The sequence below is a fragment of the Mixophyes fleayi genome, chromosome 5 (genome assembly GCF_038048845.1).
Source record: "Mixophyes fleayi isolate aMixFle1 chromosome 5, aMixFle1.hap1, whole genome shotgun sequence".
Taxonomy (NCBI): domain Eukaryota; kingdom Metazoa; phylum Chordata; class Amphibia; order Anura; family Limnodynastidae; genus Mixophyes; species Mixophyes fleayi.
In genome coordinates this window covers 110834270-110854026 of record NC_134406.1, presented here as the reverse complement: position 1 = coordinate 110854026, position 19757 = coordinate 110834270, and the positions used below count along the sequence as shown (strand labels likewise).

Genomic DNA, 19757 nt, shown 5'->3' with positions numbered 1-19757 from the left:
TGACAAAGATGACTGAGAAGGTAGTGCCTATGTATACTTGTGTGTGTTGCTGTTTTTTACATTTTTTTTTTTTTTTTAAATGATATAATCAAAATTGATTTATTCCATAATTCTTACCATTCTTTTGTTTTGTAATAGGATCCTGTGATCTGCCATAATAATGATACAAAGCCTTTGATCTTATTAATAACTTATCTCATTAATTATTGGGATTTAATGCAATTTGCGTCTTTTTCGCTATTTTTGTCACGTCGAATAATATGCACCCGTGACAGCTCAGATGTACTTTAGAGGCATTTTCACACAACCTTTTGAGCTTTCGCCTAGTACCATGCCAACCATAAACAAGGTATCCCAGTTGTTATGCTTGCGCATCCCAACTAGAAGTCCGTAAGAGCGGCTTACCCGATCCCTGTGTTTGACAAGGCTATATATATATAACTATTACACATCTATTGACCTCCACTGTCAGATAGCCCACCATTATGTGTTACTCGCTAAATAAATGCCAACCTATCATTTACCTCACTATACTGCATTATCTATATAAACATCCATTCATCCTATTCATTCCAGTTATCTAAACATACAAAACAGGCATAAAGTTACAAGTCTCTTACTTCACAAAGACAAACAAACATACAATACACAAATGCATACATAGAATACAGATACTACATTATAGATTCAACAGACAGTGTGAAAACTTCAGAAGTAAGTAAAAAATATCCTATTCTGTTTGTGTGTGTGTGTGTGTGTGTGTGTGTGTGTGTGTGTGTGTGTGTGTATGTATGTGTATGTATATATATATATATATGTATGTATATATATGTATATATATATGTATGTATATATATATATATGTATATATATATATATGTATATATATATATATGTATATATATATATATGTATATATATATATGTATGTATATATATATATATATATAATATACCCGAACTACCGCCGCGTTAAAGCTATTACCGTTATTACGGTAAGTTTAACCTGGCTTTCTCAGCTGCGAGCAAAAAGCCGGCGTTAAACCTATCGTAATAACAGTATTTGCACACACTATTACCGTTATTACAGTAATAGTGCGCAAGCAGCGTTACTTTTTTGAGTACCCCCCTTGGACTATAACCAAATATGCTTTTCCACCATAATACTTTGGCGTCTTCCTCTAAGGCGTGCAGGATCTTTGTGATTTTGATGGCATCATGTTCCAGCTTGATGGTCGCTTGTTTCTCCGTCTCCTTGAGTTTCTCCAAGATGTCGTCGTCCTTCCTGAAGTCGAGCAGCCAGTTCTTGAGCTCTGTCCCGAAACCAAGTGGAATTTTCTGAAGCCTCACAGGAGTATCTGGGCGGATATATAGTCGCTTCTCTGGGGTCACTGGTGTTTTTCCCATCTCGTCTGCTACATCGATACCTAGAGTGGGAATAAGAGTACAGTATGCTCCTCAGAGGAGATTTCCTCTTTGGGTGCAGTTAGTAGCATAAACAGTATACGAGACATTTTGGAATTGATACCAGCACCAGTAACCTTGACCCAGATTCTTTAAATTAGATAATGGCTTTTGACTAACATTCATCAAATATGATCCTTCAGTATCCCAGCACTGTTGCCTGAGTACTCTATCATGATTCCCTTGACACAATATGGCGTCTTCTCGTCTCCAACATCCATCCGTGTCAAATAGATATGGATGTGACCTGTCATATGTTAACATGTCAGATTGGAGACGTGGATGGAGTATTGTATCCCCTGACATCGGAATACCTAAGTTTACTGCTGTGTATCCCTTCTCTCTACCAGAAACAGGAGCTAGAGAGGAAGCAGTACAGGTCAGATTCAGGCAACCATGCCACTGTGTGAGCCACCAGTTTCTATGATTCAACACAAAGTCAGGGACAAATTGCTTTATCCTCTGTCTAAGGTTGAATGGATAGTGACCATTATGGAGAGATGACACTATGTGTTTTAGATTTTCTGAGAGTTCACTCTGAACCTGTGTACATGCCAGAGCCAATTGAGCTCTATCTTGTTCTCAATGAGACCCAACACCAACCCTCTAAATTTTTCCCAAAGGGCTACAGATAGGTAGTGGCATCTATATGAGCATGTTGTAAGTGCTCAAGGATGTGATTTACATCGAGTTGAGTACTTATACCATCTCCTGTATGTTGTGCCAGGCTCCCAAGTTTATTCCTCAGAACCTCTAAATCCATAGTAGTCAGTGTACCTATTCCCATTGCACCTCCTCCAAGAGCGGTTGCAATGACATCGTGATTCCCCCTATGTTTTCTAAGTCTCCAGTCATCTCTTCTTGTTTCTTGCCCAGATTCTACCCATCCCTTCAGCATATCTAGTTGATTCCTCACTAGCTCCTCACATCTGTGATCCCAATGATCTACTCTAAAAACCTCTACTGAAATTCTCCAGGTGTATAGCATAATTTTGACGTTTGATATTATTGTCCACGGAGATGATAATTGGGGCGCTATCTATCACATCTGCTATCTTATGAATAGGGATGTTAGTCATCAAAATGTGGCCTGACTGGCTCTAACACTTCTGTTTCATAAGGTATTCTGACTACAGTCAAACATACTTGTCCTCTCCCTTTAAACGGATACCACTGGTCACTATCCCCTGGTTGTAAGGAGAGATATTTAACAGGTTTTGTTTTGAAGAGAGAAATCCACAAGTCCAACACCCTTCATCTGCTACCTCGCAGAATGGCCATTTAAAAGGTCCGTCAATGTTGATATCAAAGTTAATGTCTCTGCCACTAGGGCCTTAAAGTCAACAGACGCATATCTGTTCCTGTACTCCTCGGTCATAAGGGTACCATCCATCCTTACATCAATTACCGGAGTATCTATGCCATTACATACTATATCCTAACTCCAGGGGTTTAGATCTAACATAACCATTTGCCTATCTCTTTCCCAATGGGCATATGTAATTAAATATTATCCAGCAACTTCTGGTACACACTTATCTCTCATAATTGTTATCATAAAAGACCGCATAGATTGTGATCCCTCTACCCGGATGTACTTATGATTTTGGGCATCTGTTCTAATTTTCAAAATGGCAGCTCTGTACAAGCCTTCCATGTCTACCGGCCCATGGTTGTTATTCCACATAGCTTGGCCTTTGCTACTACAGTTCAAGTTCATTATCCTAACACTAGTTTGTATATAATCTGTGGGATTGTGACCTTGGGCATTTTTGGATTCTCTTGTGATTAACCATTGGGAATCTCTCAACATGCAGTATCCCTTTATGGTACCTATAATTGGAATAGGTCTGTCAAAATATGTTCGAACCTGAAGACTATCCTGAGTGTTAGATCCTATGAAGGTGGCTTTTAGAATATACCACCAGTCATATTCTCCCCCTGTAGTATCTAATGGGTCCAGTACTCCCGGCTTTGTACACAGTACCTCTGTTACATTATATGGTGTTTTCTTAAAGGGTGGTAAATAGGGATTCTTTGATACCCACCTGACAGATTTAGTTGGCACTAAATCAGTATCCTTATAATGGTTATATTCTTTAAGGCAGAGTGTATGTAGATCATGTTGATTGGGAGACACATTTTCTTTGGGGGTATAGTGTCGGACCTTATCCCCCGCATAACCATATCTCCAAAATCCATACAAATGCCATTGACCCGCTACAAAGCTGTAATTAGAGTAGGGATCTAGGATTTTCCCTTCTTTACATTCTACTACCAAAAGCTCTATCTGGTAAGTAGAATTAGATTTTTGGGAATTTCTTATTTGTGTTGCATTTGACCCACCGCTGTCCTCCATGTTATTCTGAGGAGTAGCAAAACCCACTAGCACCACCCCTACCAGTAGTACTAATGCTTGAACCTTTAGAAAGATGGTTTTCTTGTTCCACGCTCCCCTGTTGTTCCCAACTTAATGAGCACACAAGTGCTCTACTGGGTTGAGGAGGCTCGGGTGATTTTTGCCTGGTCAATATGGACCCACAATACCTTGCACCTCCTCTGAGAGTTTTCTTCTCTCAAATTAACAGGTATTTGTCCTCTCTGGACTGGGGGAGAGGCAGGCAAGAATTAGGCTGACCTCCCTCTGTCGTTCCCACGCAACTGGAGGCCTAGCCCTTGTAGACTTTGGAGCTTATTACTTTGTTGCGCAAATGGCGCGTCTCCGAGAATAGCTGGGGCACTCGCCTATGACTGACCTGTTGAAGATGGAAAGCGTTTGATAGACTACCATTACAGGCCCTGTTGGGTACATGGGTTACAGGAACAGTCCTGCCATTGCTTAGATATGCCTTGCTGATATGGAATGCATTTAATGGGAAATTAGAGACTGTGGGTCTCTGACACCCTGCTATGGGTTAACTCTATTCTTTCTGAACTATTTAAACTGAAATAATTCCCCCAGTGGCGCACCGCGGGGATAACTTCCCTTGGACAAATATACCTTAGTGGCAGTCTCAAATCACTTTCTCAATTGCAGTTAGGCTTCCCTCTACCAAATTGACTTTTTTATACTTACCTTCAGCTTCGACATGCCTTGGCAGCGCAGTTTGGCAGCATTATTCTTGTCTTCGATCTGGATCCTCTCCGCTCACTACTTAGGCAGGTGGGCTCCACTAAAACCACTTCCATACTTTATACTAATTTCCTCACTCTCCTTACTACTGAAAACTTGGAGGGACTAAGCCGAGGATGGGAGACAGATCTGAGTCGTGTGGCTGATGAGGATTGGAGTTATATGCTGGATAGTGTTCGGGAGGCTACTTTTTGTACCCGATTTAGACAAGTTCAACTGTATATCCTGCATAGAGTATATTACTCTCTGCGCAGTGTGCTTCGGATGGGTACCAGATCGAATGCTAATTGCCCAAAATGCAGAGATTCTGATGCTACCTTCAGGCACTTACTTTGGAGATGCCCTGTTGTTGGGGAATTTTGATCAAGGGTGGTGAAGGGGATACGGGTATCACGGTTCCATTGCTGTTTCCCAAAACATGTACCTTCTGTCTGGGAGTGGATCTGTTGCTGGGTAGAAGCACTACCAGGTATGTTATCAACCTCCTTGCCCTGACCAAGCTCATTATTGCCAGAACATGAATGGCCAAGGAGAGGCCTGTATTTGCCAGTTGAGTGTCCCTGGTTAATGAAGCTGTAGGGCATGCCCATTCACATATCATTCACGGACTGCCTTGTTAAAATACTCTAAAGTGTGGCCCAGATGGGCAAAATCAACATTTGCTGTGCAATCTCTGACCGCCGACTTTGATCTGGGTTGAGCTCTCCCCTCTTCTTCCCTCCCCAATACTAAGTCCCTATCCATCTACATGCTCTCCAAACTTGGCTGTACTGGGACACTTGACCCACTATCATTCATGTTCCTCGGTGCCTCCCCTCCAGAGCTGAGTCCCCGGGATAGATATGCATATGTCTCAACACCTCACATTGCAAGTTTACTTTGGTATTAATACAATGTTTAATGTATGGAATTGATTTACTTGCTGTACTCATACTGGTAGGTTAATTGGCTGCTATCAAAATTGAACCTAGTCTCTCCCTCGCTCTTTGTCTGTCTCCATCTCTGTCTGTCTGTCTCTTTGTGTGAGTGTGTCTATATTAGGGAATTTAGACTGTAAGCTCCAATGGGGCAGGGACTCGTGAATGAGTTCTCTGTACAGCGCTGCGGAATTAGTGGCGCTATATAAATAAATGATGATGATGATGAATGGAACTATGAATGTTATTTTGTCTTTTCTGTAGTGTTTGAAAAAATCCAATAAAAAATATTTGATTTAAACAAAAAAAAACTGAGACCCATCAGACAGTTCTAGATTTATTTTTAAATCAATATATTATGTGAACTCTGATGGCAGCAGTTTGCATCAGGGTTTATTGAGGTACATCTTAGCAAAACGGGTGAATATTTATATAATTTTATTGTCTGTTTCTTATTTTGTAATACATGGAGCCACACGCTTTAGAGAGGTTTGTGTTTGATGTTACAGAATAACTTTTTATTGATCATAACATTGTATTGTCTCTGGGTCAGTGTTGTTCTACATATATTCCTACATATATTATTACACATATACTCAGTGGCCACTTTATTAGGTACACCTTTCTAGAACAGAGTAGGATCCACTTTGCTTCCAGAGCAGCCTGAATTCTTCATGGTATGAATTCAACAAGGAGCTGACATTTAATAGAGATTCTGTCCGTGTTTACATGATAGCAGTGCGCAGTTGATGCACATTTGTCAGCTACACATTCATGCTGTGAATATCCCATTCCACCAGATCCTAAATGTGCTTTATTGAATTGACATCTAGTAACTGTGGAGACTATTGAAGTATAATGAACTCATGTTCTTGTTCACGGAACTAGCTTGAGATGACGTGATTTGTGACATGGCATGTTAACCTGGTGGAAGTAGCCATTAGAAAATGGGTAGACTGTGGCCATAAAGGTTTGCACATGATCAGAAACAATACACTGATATGCCACATCCTATAAAGGATGCTCAATTGGTATTAAGGGGCCCAAAGTGTGAAAACATACCCCACACCACCACAAGCAGCTAGAACAGTTGACTCAGGGCAGGATGGATCCATGTATTCATGCTTGCACCAAATTCTGACCATACCATAGGCATGTTACAGTAGAAATCGAGATTCATTAGACCAGGTGATGCTTTTACTATATTCACCTGTGCTGTTTTGGCGAGCCTATGCCAACTATAGCCTCAGTGTCCTGTTCAAACAGAAGTGGAACTTGGTATGTTCTTCTGCCGCTGTAGCCCATCCACTTGGCTGCTGTGCGTTCAGAGATGCTCTTCTGCATGCTAGTGTTGTAATGCTTGTTTTAGTTAATGTTGCCTTCCTGTCAACTTGAACCAGTCTGCAGATTATCCTCTGACCTCTTTCGTTAACAAGGTGTTTTCACCCTCAGAACTGCAACTCACTTGATTTTTGTTCTGTGCACCATAATCTGTAAACTCCAGAAACTTTTGTGTGTGAAAATCCCAGAAGACGAGTCATTATCTTAGATATTCATATCACCCCGTCTGGTACCAACGATCATTCCACAATCAAAGTCACTTACATCAAATTTCTTCCCTATTCTGGTGTTTGGTCTGAACATATCTGAACCTCTTAGCTATGCCTAATTGCATTGAGGTGCTGCCAGATGATTTGCTGATTAGATATTTGCATTGACGAGCAGGTGTACCTAATAAAGGACATCATGCTGCTATATCCCTATAGGTAAACATAGTAGCATGACTGATGGAAAAGAGTGTAGAAGCTGCAATTACCAACAGCTTCTCTTGCATGTAGAGAAAATGTTGTTAACAATGGCTGTTTTTTTTTTCTTTTTGTTTTTTGTTTTTTTACACAGAAAAATACTGTTTTTACTAAAATTTTAAAGTGAAGAAACAGAAACATATCTTTTTGAAGGCAATAATTTATTTTAGAGGACATCTTTTTCTTTTAGTTGAATCTGATGTGAGTGAAAAGACTGAGGGCTAGATTTACTAAACTGCGTGTTTGAAAAGTGGAGATGTTGCCTATAGCAACCAATCAGATTCTAGCTATCATTTTGTAGAATGTACTAAATAAATGACAGCTAGAATCTGATTGGTTGCTATAGGCAACATCTCCACTTTTTCAAACCCGACATTTAGTAAATCTAGCCCTGAGTGTGACTGATGGGGTTTGTGGGAGTGTATTCAATGTATTGTATTGGGATAATATGTAGTGTAATATATAAAATGCAGTTATGACGTAAAAAGCAGCTGGTTATCGTTTATGGTGTATTTCTTTAAGGCATCTTCAGCCAAAAACACTTGCCTTAAAGCCAGATACATTTTTATATTTTTAGTTCGTATAACTTGTTAATAACCGATGTATGGAAACAAAATATCTCAAACATATCTGTCCCTGAAGCTCCAGGCAGCTCACATCCATCGGATGGTCTAGTCTGACAACTCCCCTGTATCTACTGACCTCACAGATATAGTCTCCCATCCCCGCCCCACCATGTGGCGCCTCAATGAGACCATCCTACACGATCAGCAACTCTCTCTTAAACTTCGGACCCTCCTTGAAGAATATTTTTCTCCTAAATGGCCTTCCGGACATGACCCCACTGCCCTCTGGAAAGCCCATAGGGCGGTGGTACGGGACCATCTGATTAGCATGGGCTCATATCGTAGGAAGCTAACCATTTCTAAACGCACTTCGTTAGCTATCCAACTCCAGATCCTGGAGCGACAACATAAACTCTCCCCAGATGAAGCTACTTTGAACAAACTTCTAAAAGTACAGTCTGATTTGAATCTCCTCCTCTCGAAGTCCACTGGTGCAGCCCTGAAACGGCTGAAGCAAACGTTTTACGAGAGGGGAGATAAAGCAGATAGGATCTTGGTCGCCCCTTTTGAGTGCTCAAGCCTCCCAAAACAAGGTTTTATGGCCCTGAAGTCTGCCTCAGGCTTCCCCATCTACAGTCCTGAACAAATAGGACGTCAGTTTCAGAAGTTCTATTCTACTTTGTATAATTTAGAATCCTGGAAGTACTTCCCCAGCAGAAACCATAATGGAGTTTCTGAAAGAAGAGCACCTCCCCACTCTTCTGCGTTCGGTCCAACAATTAAATAAGGAATTTACGTCAGAGGAAATACTGGTGGTTATTAAGGCACAAAAGGCCTCTATGTCCCCGGGCCCAGACGGCTTCACCGCGGCCTACTATAAGAGATTCTTCCAGACCCTGGTCCCCCACCTCCGCACCCTGTTCAATGCTGTCTTGCAAGGAGCTCCATTCCCTAAATCGATGTTTGAAGCACGCATAGTAGTCATACATAAGGAGGGCAAGGACCCTAATGACTGTGCAAACTGCTGTCCTATCTCCCTCCTTACTGTTGATAAGATTTATGCCAAAATACTGGACACCCGTTTGAATAGAGTCCTTCCAGGATTTATTCCAGGTCATCAAGCCAGAGATAATACCTGTCGCGCAGTAGACTTAGTTCATATAATTAATTGAATTCCTGACAGGAGTATATGCCTTTTACATTTTTCCCACCGCTAGGGTATTGGTTAATGATTCGCTGTCCGACCCCCTCTTCTTTTCCAATGGGACGAGACAGGGTTGCCCCTTGTCACCCCTAAATTTTGCATTGGTTATAGAGTATAATGATTAGGCAGAGGGCTCTGATAATGGGTGTGGGGGTGGAACCCCGGGAATTTAAGGTCTCCCTCTTTGCAGATGACATATTTCTCTCTCTTACGAATCCCCGGGACTCTACCCGCCCTATATAGACTCATAGATGAGTATGGCTTCTCAGGCTATAAAATTAATTTTACTAATTCTGAGGCTTTGCTCCTAAAGGCTAATTTTGTCTTGCGCTGGCAGCTGAACAAGATAAAGTATCTTGGTATCTATATCACCTCTTCCTATGACCGACTATACCAAGAAAATTTTCCCTCCCTCCTAATTAAAATCAAACAGGATATAGAGATATGGAAGAGCTATATTATATTTTGACTGGGGAGGATCATTGCTGTTGAGATGAACCTGATCCCTAAACTTCTCTACCTTTTCCAGAAGCTCCAAGTGAAGGTGCCGGACCTTGTGTTTCGGGACTTACATTCCTTTTTCCTTAAATTTGTCTGGTGTGGCAAGCCCCCGAGAATCTCAGTAGCAGTACTCAAGAAGCCCAGGGCTCAGGGAGGGAAAGGCTTTCTAGAAATTAAACTCTATTACTTGGCGTTCCATTTGACCCAGGTTGCGGTTACTTATTTCCCATACTGGACTGTAGCGTGGGTGGACTTGTGAACCCACTTTACAGAGTCCTTTCCTGGCATCCCTTTGGGGCCTCTCCAAGGTAGATAGACCACAAGGGGCCTCCTCTTTCTAATCTCTCAAATTTTATCTGTCCCTATGAGACTCATGCCGGCTCACGCAGAAACTGTTCTCCCTTATTCAACTCCCCTCTGGAGAAACTCATGCTTTCCACCCTGTAAATTGTCACCGTAATTTAAGCACTGGATACGTGTGGTTTTGGACCTGGTAGTCAACAGGACTTGGGCCTCTATGTCAGATCTTCATCACAAGTTTGAACCTTTTCACCCGCTTTTGTTTGAGTATTTCCAGGTCCAAAACTTTGCTATGTCCTTGCAGCCCCTTACACTCTTCAGCCTCTCACTCTCTTTGAGCACGTGTTTGCACTCCCCACTTACCAAAGGGATGATATTGGGGATTTATAAATGGCTAATAGAAACCCCAGGGTGGCACAAGCGGGAATGGGAGTAAGACCTGGGACCCCCCCGGATGAGTGTTTTTGGGAGGAGGTCAGAAAGGGGATTGCCAAGAGCTCAATCTCTACACTAATTAAAGAAACGGCATACAAACTATACTTTTGGTGGTACTACACCCCAGATAGCCTGTCTGTTGTCCACCGCCATTCCGAGCTGTTGGAGGGAATGTGGTCAGAGAGATACGATACTACATGTATGGTTGTATAATACTTTTTTGGAACATGGTCCTTGCACTTATAAATTCCCTATCTGAACAATAGCTCATTAATGATCCTTGGTCGTTCCTTCTCTCTCGCCCGATTCCTGATGAGAGCGCCCCTTCCAACAAGCTGATCTCTCATATACTGGTAGCTTCTAAATCCCTAATAGCTAAACATTGGAATGACCCTAATCCTCCCTCCATGCAGGCTCTACGGAATTACATATGACATATTGCAAGCCTGGAGAGTATTACAAACTACCTCCACAACAGATCATATAAATTTGACAAGGTTTGGGCCCCATGGTATCTACATGAAAGCCGTAGCTGCTTATCCTCTTTGGCTCTTCAACCCTATATTGGCATAGAGCTCTTGAGCCGCCTTCGGTTCCCCCAGGGTAGGTGCCGTGCACCATGGGTAAGAGTACCGTATGTGTTGTTAGTTTTTTAATTCCATAGATCAATTATCCCTGGACATGGTGCATATAATTTCCTTTGTTATAGTTATAGCGATATTCATGCCTTTCCTTCTCCTCAATACACCCCTTCCCCTCTACTCCCTCCCTCCATCCAGATCTTCACTCTCTTTTTTCCCTCCCCACTAGTATAAAACATAAAAATGAGGAGACATCTTGTATATTCATAATCTTTGGATTTATATACTGTTTGAGATTTTTTTTTTTTTAAAAAAAACTATTTATTTAAAGAGAAAGCAGCATGAAAAATACAAACGTAATTTATTTTAAATTTAAAGGGTTCAACATTTTTAACTTCAGACTTAATTATTTTTACAGTTTCAAGTGTTACATTTAAAATAATTTGACATTGGCTATTATTGTTGCAATTTAGTCTTACGTTTATACTATATTTAATAAACAATATATTTTTATGTTTTAGAGGCGAAATATTCCTATGAGACCACCTGAAGATATTAAAGTAAGTGCTTATTATTTTTCCAGAACTCTATATATAAAATGTTGAGTCTTGTAATTTAATAGTATTGGCAGAGTTCCCCATTTCAATTAGTAGGTTCCTAAATAATAGGAGGGAGTTATTGTGTCAGTTGCATCACTCTGGGGCAGTGCAAAAGCCAGGTTTGTATTTTGAACTTTTTTTTTTTTACAATGTAAAAAAAAAAAACCTGCCAGTGATGTCAGTGTAACTTCACCATTTTTACTTTTATCTTTTAGCAGATTTCCTGTGTAGTAGCAGTTGTGAGGTTGGATGTATCTGTTATTTAATAAAACTACATTTTAACTAATTGGTGACTGTCATCCTTTAAAACGGCAGGCAGAAAATAGTTTTTTCTAAATGATTAGTCATGAATAGGAAATCCCTCTATCTAGATTGATAACAATGAAAATGCTCTTATCTGGAATGTTTGGACAGTGAATCCTTGGTCAGTCACACTTTATGGGAATCGCTACTGGATACATCACTGTGGAATGTATCACTGTGGAATGTTTCACTGTCTAGAAGCTCCAGATCTCCCCTGGTTATTTTCTTAACCCAGGGTCTATAATGATTATTATAATATACGTAAGGGAGTCTATCGGTTTTTGCTATATTGAAGTGGAAATTCTATTGTAGAGAGTTATAAACAGAAAGAGACACCTTGTGATACTTATGTGTAAATTTAAGATTTCATTTATTTAAGTGCAGTACAAAAAAATAAACAATACATGTATATACCGGCCTTAGAGCACCAGGTTTGCAAATATTCCCAAATGTTTTGAAACTCAAATATGCCCATGTATATATTGGCAAAGCTCGGGGCAAACCTGGTCCACATAGCTTCCCCAACACTTGCAAAAATAACTTTAAAATGAAAGGCATGGAATTAAAACTAAAACTCAGTGCCTCTCACAGCTAAGAAAATCTTGTTCTAAATAAAATCCTAACCCCCTGCCATGTGGTAAAAGAAGGTATAAAGTGCTTGTACATCAATGGTTTAGAACCCATAAGAATCTTTCCATTCTATATATTTGATAAGATTTAAAACACGTGGAATCTTTGATATATGACTGTAGAGGCAATATGAGGCTGAAGAAAATAATCTACAGAAAATGTTAAATTAGAGGTAAAGCTACTTACTGCAAAAATGATGGGGCGACCCTTAGTACAGTGAGGGGCTTATGCATTTTAGGTAGATGGTTATATGTAAAAGTGACATATCAACATAGCAGTTCTTATCTGGATATCGCTCCCTCAGACAGGGCTCTATTCAATTGTGTTGACATATATCAGTAAGCTTCTTCCAGCAGATACTCCTTCATATGTTGCGCCACTTTTCCATCTTTTTCTACTGATTATAGGGTTATTCTGCCATATACACATATCTTCTCCTGATTATAAGTACAACCATTAGCACTGTTTCTTCTCTTTATGTAATAAACACTGTGCTGGAGGCAAAAGGAGAGACTTGATGTATGTTGGGGGATTTACGGATGGAAGCCATGATAAGGGGTTTTAGAGAATAGATATGTGTTTCTACTAATTGGAAGGTTTGAATAAAACTCATATTTATTTTTAGCATAACCATTTTGTTTTTTCCTATATCCTCAACCCATGTCAGGTATCCATGGCTGCTAACTTTTACTTGCTAGTGTGTAAATGTAGCGGTTTTTGAACTGCTGAATAAAATTTCTGCTACAACCTAAAATGTATATTTTAGCTTGTGCCACAATGAACTTAAATATTATGGGTAAAGCACATTGAATGACCAAGGGATGAACACATTTTACCCAGCAATGTCCCTGTGTCTCCAGATGCTTTGTCAAATCGGCACCAATTTATAAGTCCCTTGGACGCTCAATCATGACCATAATAAATCCTCCTTGTACTGTAGGGGGAAAACAATGAAAGCATTGATGGGCACAATGTGCATAGAGATGTGTACCCTTATATAATAACAGAAACTTTGTAACAAGCTGCAGATGGTAGAAACCAACTGCCAATCTTTATAGCAGATACCCCCTGCCCCCCTATAACTGATATCTGTAAAGGAGGGAATTAATGCTGCAGAAGCACTTAGTGGACTTCATCTCTCTATTCCATTGACTGCAGCCCCCTGCATAATTGTCAATATAACCCCCTCCCCCAACCTGACACTACTGAGTACAAACTCAGGCCATTTCCTAGTAATTCCTCATATATGTTGCTCATTTGTTCTGTATAATATGTAATGGCATTATGTCATTGTTATATTGTGTAACTATACTGTACAATTCCTAATATCCACATAAAAAAAATACAGAGGAGCATACCATTACATACAGTATTTTGGTTTGCCTGTGCCTATAAGAATTTCACAATGTTTTGTTCCATACAAAATTTATTTTTCCTAATATGTGACCCTGGCATCTAGCTTCCTAAGAACTTTGACCGGGCATGATAAACATTGTTTGTGAATTGAGTTTGCTTTTTGTAATGTAGGGGAGGATAACTTCATTACTCTTAGAACTCTTGGGAACTTAGACTGAGAAGTGCACCACATTCATGCTTTGCAAATTTAGATTATTCTTACAGAGGTGGTTGTTCTCTAGCACTAAATGATGCATAGTTGTCCCCTAATGTGTTTTCACTTCTCCATAGCAACCTATTACCCCTTTTTAAGAGAAACAGAAAAACATATTAATGCTAGGCAATGTTCGCTAAAAAATAAATGCAAGGGCATTATTTCCATGATAGATTTTTTTTATACTGTATATTGGACAGTACCATATGTAATAAACATGCACCAACAACTCACTCATCTCCAGAGTGGGACCATATTCCAGTGTGGGGCAAAGTAGTAAGCAATTACTACTTAGATTGTATCCCAGGCCTTATGATGATCTGCCACAAACATGACAAAAGCTTGTGGAAAAGAGTATTGGTAGATCCAGTAGTGGATGTGTATCCGGTTATAGAGATTACAATCAAGAAATACTAGCACAAAGAAAGTGTGACAACTGACCCAAAATATGTAATGATTACACTTCACTTTGATAAACAAGGTTCGCATTCATCCAGTAATGTCTGGATCTGCACAGGAATCCCTGATCCTGGTATTTTGTTGAATCACATTTCACTTCCAAAACTATTATTATATTGAGAAGACTGGGACAATATCTCTTTACATACAAGTGACTTCTCAAACCATTTGCTTCTATGCATCTCCTCAAGTATCACAGAAATAATTGTAATTCAATTTCACCTTTTAGACTGTGGATGGCAGTGGTAAATATAAAATATGCTATTATACACTTAGTGGCCACTTTATTGAGTACATCCTTCTAGTACTGGTTAGGACCCACCTGAACTCATTATCATGTTAATATAATCTCAGTTTCCTGTACTTAGCTGACAGGAGTGGAATCCAGTGTGATCTGCTGCTTCTGTGCCCATCCACATGAAAGTTCGATGTGCTTTCCGTTCAGTGATTCTCTTCTGCATACCACTGTTAAACATCGTTATTCGCGTTTCTCTTGCTTTCCTACCAGCTTTGACCAGTCTGGCAATCCTCCTCTAAACTCTCTCATTAACAAGGTGTATTTGCCAACAGAACTGCCACTCACTGGATGTTTTTTTCGTTTTCCTCACCATTCTTTGTAAACTCTAAGGGGCATATTCAATTAGGAACATCAACATTGTGGATTTTGTGTTGGTGCCGTAATGATACGTTACACGCAGCCGCGAATTCTAATTAAATATTACATTATTTTAAGCTTACTACTAGGGCTCTCTTACCTCTGTGTCTTTTTTACCCAATATTGTGTTATTACTGTGTTTGTTCCCAATTGTAAAGAGCTACGGAATTTTGCTGGCAGTATATAAATGTTGATGATGACATTAAATATATTGCTTTTATATTCTAGTACAAGAATACCAAATGCAGTCTATTTCTAACAGCCCAATAATTGATTCTCAAGTTTTGTCTGTGTCTAGCATGGAATAGTTTTCATAATTTGCAAACATTCACTTATCTTAATACTCATGTCTGCGCTCCAGAGTCTTAAGATATATGGACTCAAACTGTTAATATTACTCAATTCATACATATAATGCTATGAACTAATGTCTAACGTATTTATCATGGTTTACCTAAAACGTGCAAAGTCTTGGCTACTTAAATTCCAAAAGAAGCTTTCTCCTGTTTAAATTTACAATTTTACAAATAGAATTTACAGAAATGCTAACAGAGAAAAGTAGCATCTTGTGTGTTTTATGTAGGTTTTAGTAAAAAATACGCACAACTTCATTAAATAACATACTGTCTGTGCTGTAATGAAACATGCCTTTAAATATTGAAATCCTACGTAATATACAGTCCACTGTCAAGGTTTTGATCACTCTTGGACAACTCCCTTCTTTATATCCTTTATTCCTCCTATAAAAAGAGGTAAGCCACCCAGCTTTTTTCAAGGTAGGACACAATCTGCCCTGTCAGATTCAACAAATTAGAATTGAAGCATTCTATTATAAATAGGACTGGATGGATTGAGGAGTCCTGCTAAGTAAGCTTTTCAGATAAGCTGTGCAGTCAAGGGAAGGGAGAGACCAAACCCATTTGTTACATAGGGTGAGTTTTGGGACAACCCCGTTAAGGGATATGTTTTACCTTGTTTCAACACTTTATGGGAATCAATAGGTAGCTAAATGTTTCATCAGTCAATTCAACAAATTGTATCATACAACATCTGACAAACGTTCTTGAAACATATTCGATTTTGTATGTGAATGTTATTTTCAATTCTATGGTAACATTTGTCGATTTATAAGAATCTGCTTTGAATTAACCCTTTGACTACAGACAGCAAACCTTCAAAATGTATAATATACAGCTGATAATCTTCAGAATCCTTACTAAAATGGTCTCCATGCATAGCAGAAAGGTTGAAGAAATGTTTGATAATTTGGTTGTCTAAGCCTGCAGTATTTCCCTTGTTTGACCCACAGCGTTCTTCCTTAAAAGTACATTCACATGACATAAATATATTTTTAGTAAGATGCTCATTTTTTTTTTTTTTTTAATTTTTCTATAGTTTGGAGAATCATTAGGTGATGGCAGCAGTTCGGTTCTTGATTTTATGTCCATGAAATCTTACTCTGATGTGTCTCTTGAAATGTCGATGCTAAATTCTCTAGGTATGTATAAACCTCTATTTGAAGGATAGGATTAGCCACTTTAACCTGTGCTCTGTTGTTCTTGCATTCTCTTGAGATATTGAGTTTTAACTAAAATAATTACAAGATACTTTTGTCAAATATATCCAATAAATGTAGGCATTGTCTATATATATATAATGTTCAAATGTGTTTTTTTCCAATTTTTAATCTAAATCATTAGGAAAAGTGAAGAAGGAGCTTGACCATGATGACGGTCATCTAAACCTGGATGACGCAGCTAAACTCTTGCACGACTTTCATGAAGTACACAATGACAGAGTTGGATCTAGGCCATCTTCCAACATAAGTTCTTTATCAAACAACTCTGAAAGAGATCATCATCATCTTGGTTAGCTTTCAATGTTGCCCTCTTTTGTTTATTTTTTTATTTTATTATCTACCCTCTCAACATGAATTTCCATTTATGTTGACCTTTAAAATAGAATGTTCATTACACCAGCAAATGTATGTAAACTATTTTCCCACTTCTGGTTTAGTCAATGGTTATGTGTTGGAGAGAATATGACTTTTAGCAAATCACAGTATAATAAGACTAAATCAATAGGATTTTAACCCAAATGATCTTTGGTATCACCAACAGTTGTAATCTCAGGAGTGGTATTTTACAGCTAAGAAAAGATGAAAAAGTTTTATTTATTTTAAATTAATTTGTGACATTTTCAACTTTAAGAAGGCTATTCAGTACATTGTTAAAAACAACATTTTCACATATTGCCACCTTAGATAAAAGAACGTGGGAAATATAATGGTATATTTGTTAAGTTTGAATTTATTTTTATCATTCCATTTTTGCTGCTGCAGTAGTTTAAGAATAGATTTGAATGCATTATTTATACCACTTAAGTTCTAGTTATAGCGCTCTTTTGTGAAGCAGCTTGTCATTTATATCAATTATAATGTTTGCAGGCAACAATTTCTGAAAATCACTTATAGCAACAAAACATTACATCAGACAACTTTTTTGAATCATGCAATTTTTGTTTAGTTTATTTTAACTTCAAGGGTAGCGCTTGATGATTGTAAGAAATTGTGCTTTCAATGAGCCCTGTTACTATAGTACAGCAAGAGATTTCTGCAGTGCTTAATTTTTACTTTTTTTAATATCTCTCTCCTCTCTCCTTATTTCTCCTCACCCCCAATTAAAGGTAGCCCTTCTCGTCTCAGCGTTGGAGAACAGCAAGACATTCCAGATCCTTATGAATTTCTTCAGTCTCCAGAACCCGACAACCCAAATTAAAAATGCCGTTTCTAGTTTTATTTACTGGTTTTATTAGGTCATGTTGTAAATATTATATCCCACTAATGGAGGCAATTTTTTTAAATAAATAAAAATATATAGATAAAAATAACGTTAAACTAAACTGGTGTGTTGCAGAAGAAGATGAACTGTGCCTTCTTCCCTTTGCTTGAATGTCTACATGGTTGTATTTAGTGAGATACTCATGCAATTGAGGTTTATGTTTAAAATGTTCATATGTCACTTGAAATAAAAGGGCAATAGACCTGGTCAAAATGTAAGTGTAATTTGCATTTGAAAAGTTTGTTAAATACAGCTATAGATTCAATATTGCTTTTCCTCCTTTTATTTCTATGAATTATGCCATTTTATGATTGGAGAGGAGGGAATGTGAATGCTCGGTAGCTCCCAAAATGCCAAAACTATTGACTGAAAAAGGGCAAGATCCGATTCTCATGCTCGAACAGGTGTACCGGAGTTCATAAATAAGAAGTAAAGATATTGGAGTAAAAATACCACTTTATTCAATAAAACCATTATTATTCCTTGGCATGCAGATAAAAACAGAAGCATCACTTCTATTACCCGATTAGTTGTGCCATGTAGGCTTTGTCAGTGGGGTCAAAAGATGCATTATTTATATACACTAAATGGACAAAATATATGGACACTCTTTCTAATTAGTGTTTTGACCATTTCAACCACACCCGATGCTAAAAGGGGCATGCAGTAAAATCTATACAGCCATGCAATCTCCATAGTCAAACATTAGCAGTAGAATGTGTCATACTGTAAAGCTCAGTTACTTTCAACATGGCCTTGTCATAGGATGACACTTTTCCAACTATTCAGTTTGTCAAATTTCTGCCCTGCTAGGGCTGCCTAGGCAACTGTAATTGCTGTTATTGAGAAGTGGAAACGTCTAGAAGCAACAACAGGTAAGCAGCAAAGCAGGCCACAGCTGCTCAAAGAACAAAACTTACATGGGTGCAACACTCATTACTAGCTTCTACACTACCTCTGGAACCAATATCAGCTCGAGAACTGTTAATCAGAAACTTTATGGATTGTGTTTCCATGGCACACATGCCTCAGATCACCAAGCGCAATGCCGAACATTGACTGAAGTGGTAAACCCCCCCCATTGGACAATGGAAACGTGTTCTCTGTAATGATGAATCACGCTTTACCATTTCCCAGTCTGACATACAAGTCTGGATTTGCGGGATGCCCAGAGAATGCTTCCTACCTGAATGTGTACTGCCACCTAAAAAGCTTGAAAGTTTGGAGGATGAGGAGGAATAATGGCCTGGGACCCTTAATTTCAGTGACTGAAAACTTAATACAACGAAAACAATGACATTCAAGAGAATTGTGTTCTTCCAACTTTGTGGAAATTGTTTAGGGAAGGCCCTTTTCTGTTAAGCATGACAGTGCCCCTCTGCACAAAGCAAGGTCCATCAAAAATATGGTTTCCCAAGTGCGGTGTGGAAGAACTTAACTGGCAAGCTCAAATACCTGACCTCCCCCATAGAACACGTTTAGGGTTAATAGATTGTAAGTTTGCGAGTACAACCTTCCCACCTCGTCTGTTTTACTCAGTTTGTGTATTACTGTGTTTGTCCCCAGCGTTACAGAATTTGCTGGCTATATAAATAACGATGATGAGTTGAAGCACAGACTGCGAGCCAGGTTTTATCACTGATCATACCCCAACCTCCCTAATGCTCTTGTGGTATGTGAATCTAATCCTTGCAGCCATATTCCAAAATCTGGGGAAAAGCTTTACCAGAATGGAAGAGGGATGTTGTAGCATCAA

The 19757-nt window shown here is 38.9% G+C and overlaps 1 protein-coding gene across 11 annotated transcripts in view; it reads left to right on the top strand.

Annotated features, from left to right (window-relative positions):
- BRD9 (bromodomain containing 9) overlaps nucleotides 1–18266 on the top strand; it is a 54324-nt gene extending 36058 nt beyond the window's left edge. For all 11 annotated transcript variants that reach the window (XM_075212679.1, XM_075212678.1, XM_075212677.1 and 8 more), the window contains 4 exons: nucleotides 11428–11466; nucleotides 16557–16659; nucleotides 16862–17029; nucleotides 17847–18266. In XM_075212679.1, the coding sequence (XP_075068780.1) occupies nucleotides 11428–11466; nucleotides 16557–16659; nucleotides 16862–17029; nucleotides 17847–17938 (402 nt within the window). In that variant the 3' untranslated portion in view covers nucleotides 17939–18266. The remainder of the gene's footprint in view (nucleotides 1–11427; nucleotides 11467–16556; nucleotides 16660–16861; nucleotides 17030–17846) is intronic.
- The last annotated feature ends 1491 nt before the right edge of the window (nucleotides 18267–19757 follow it).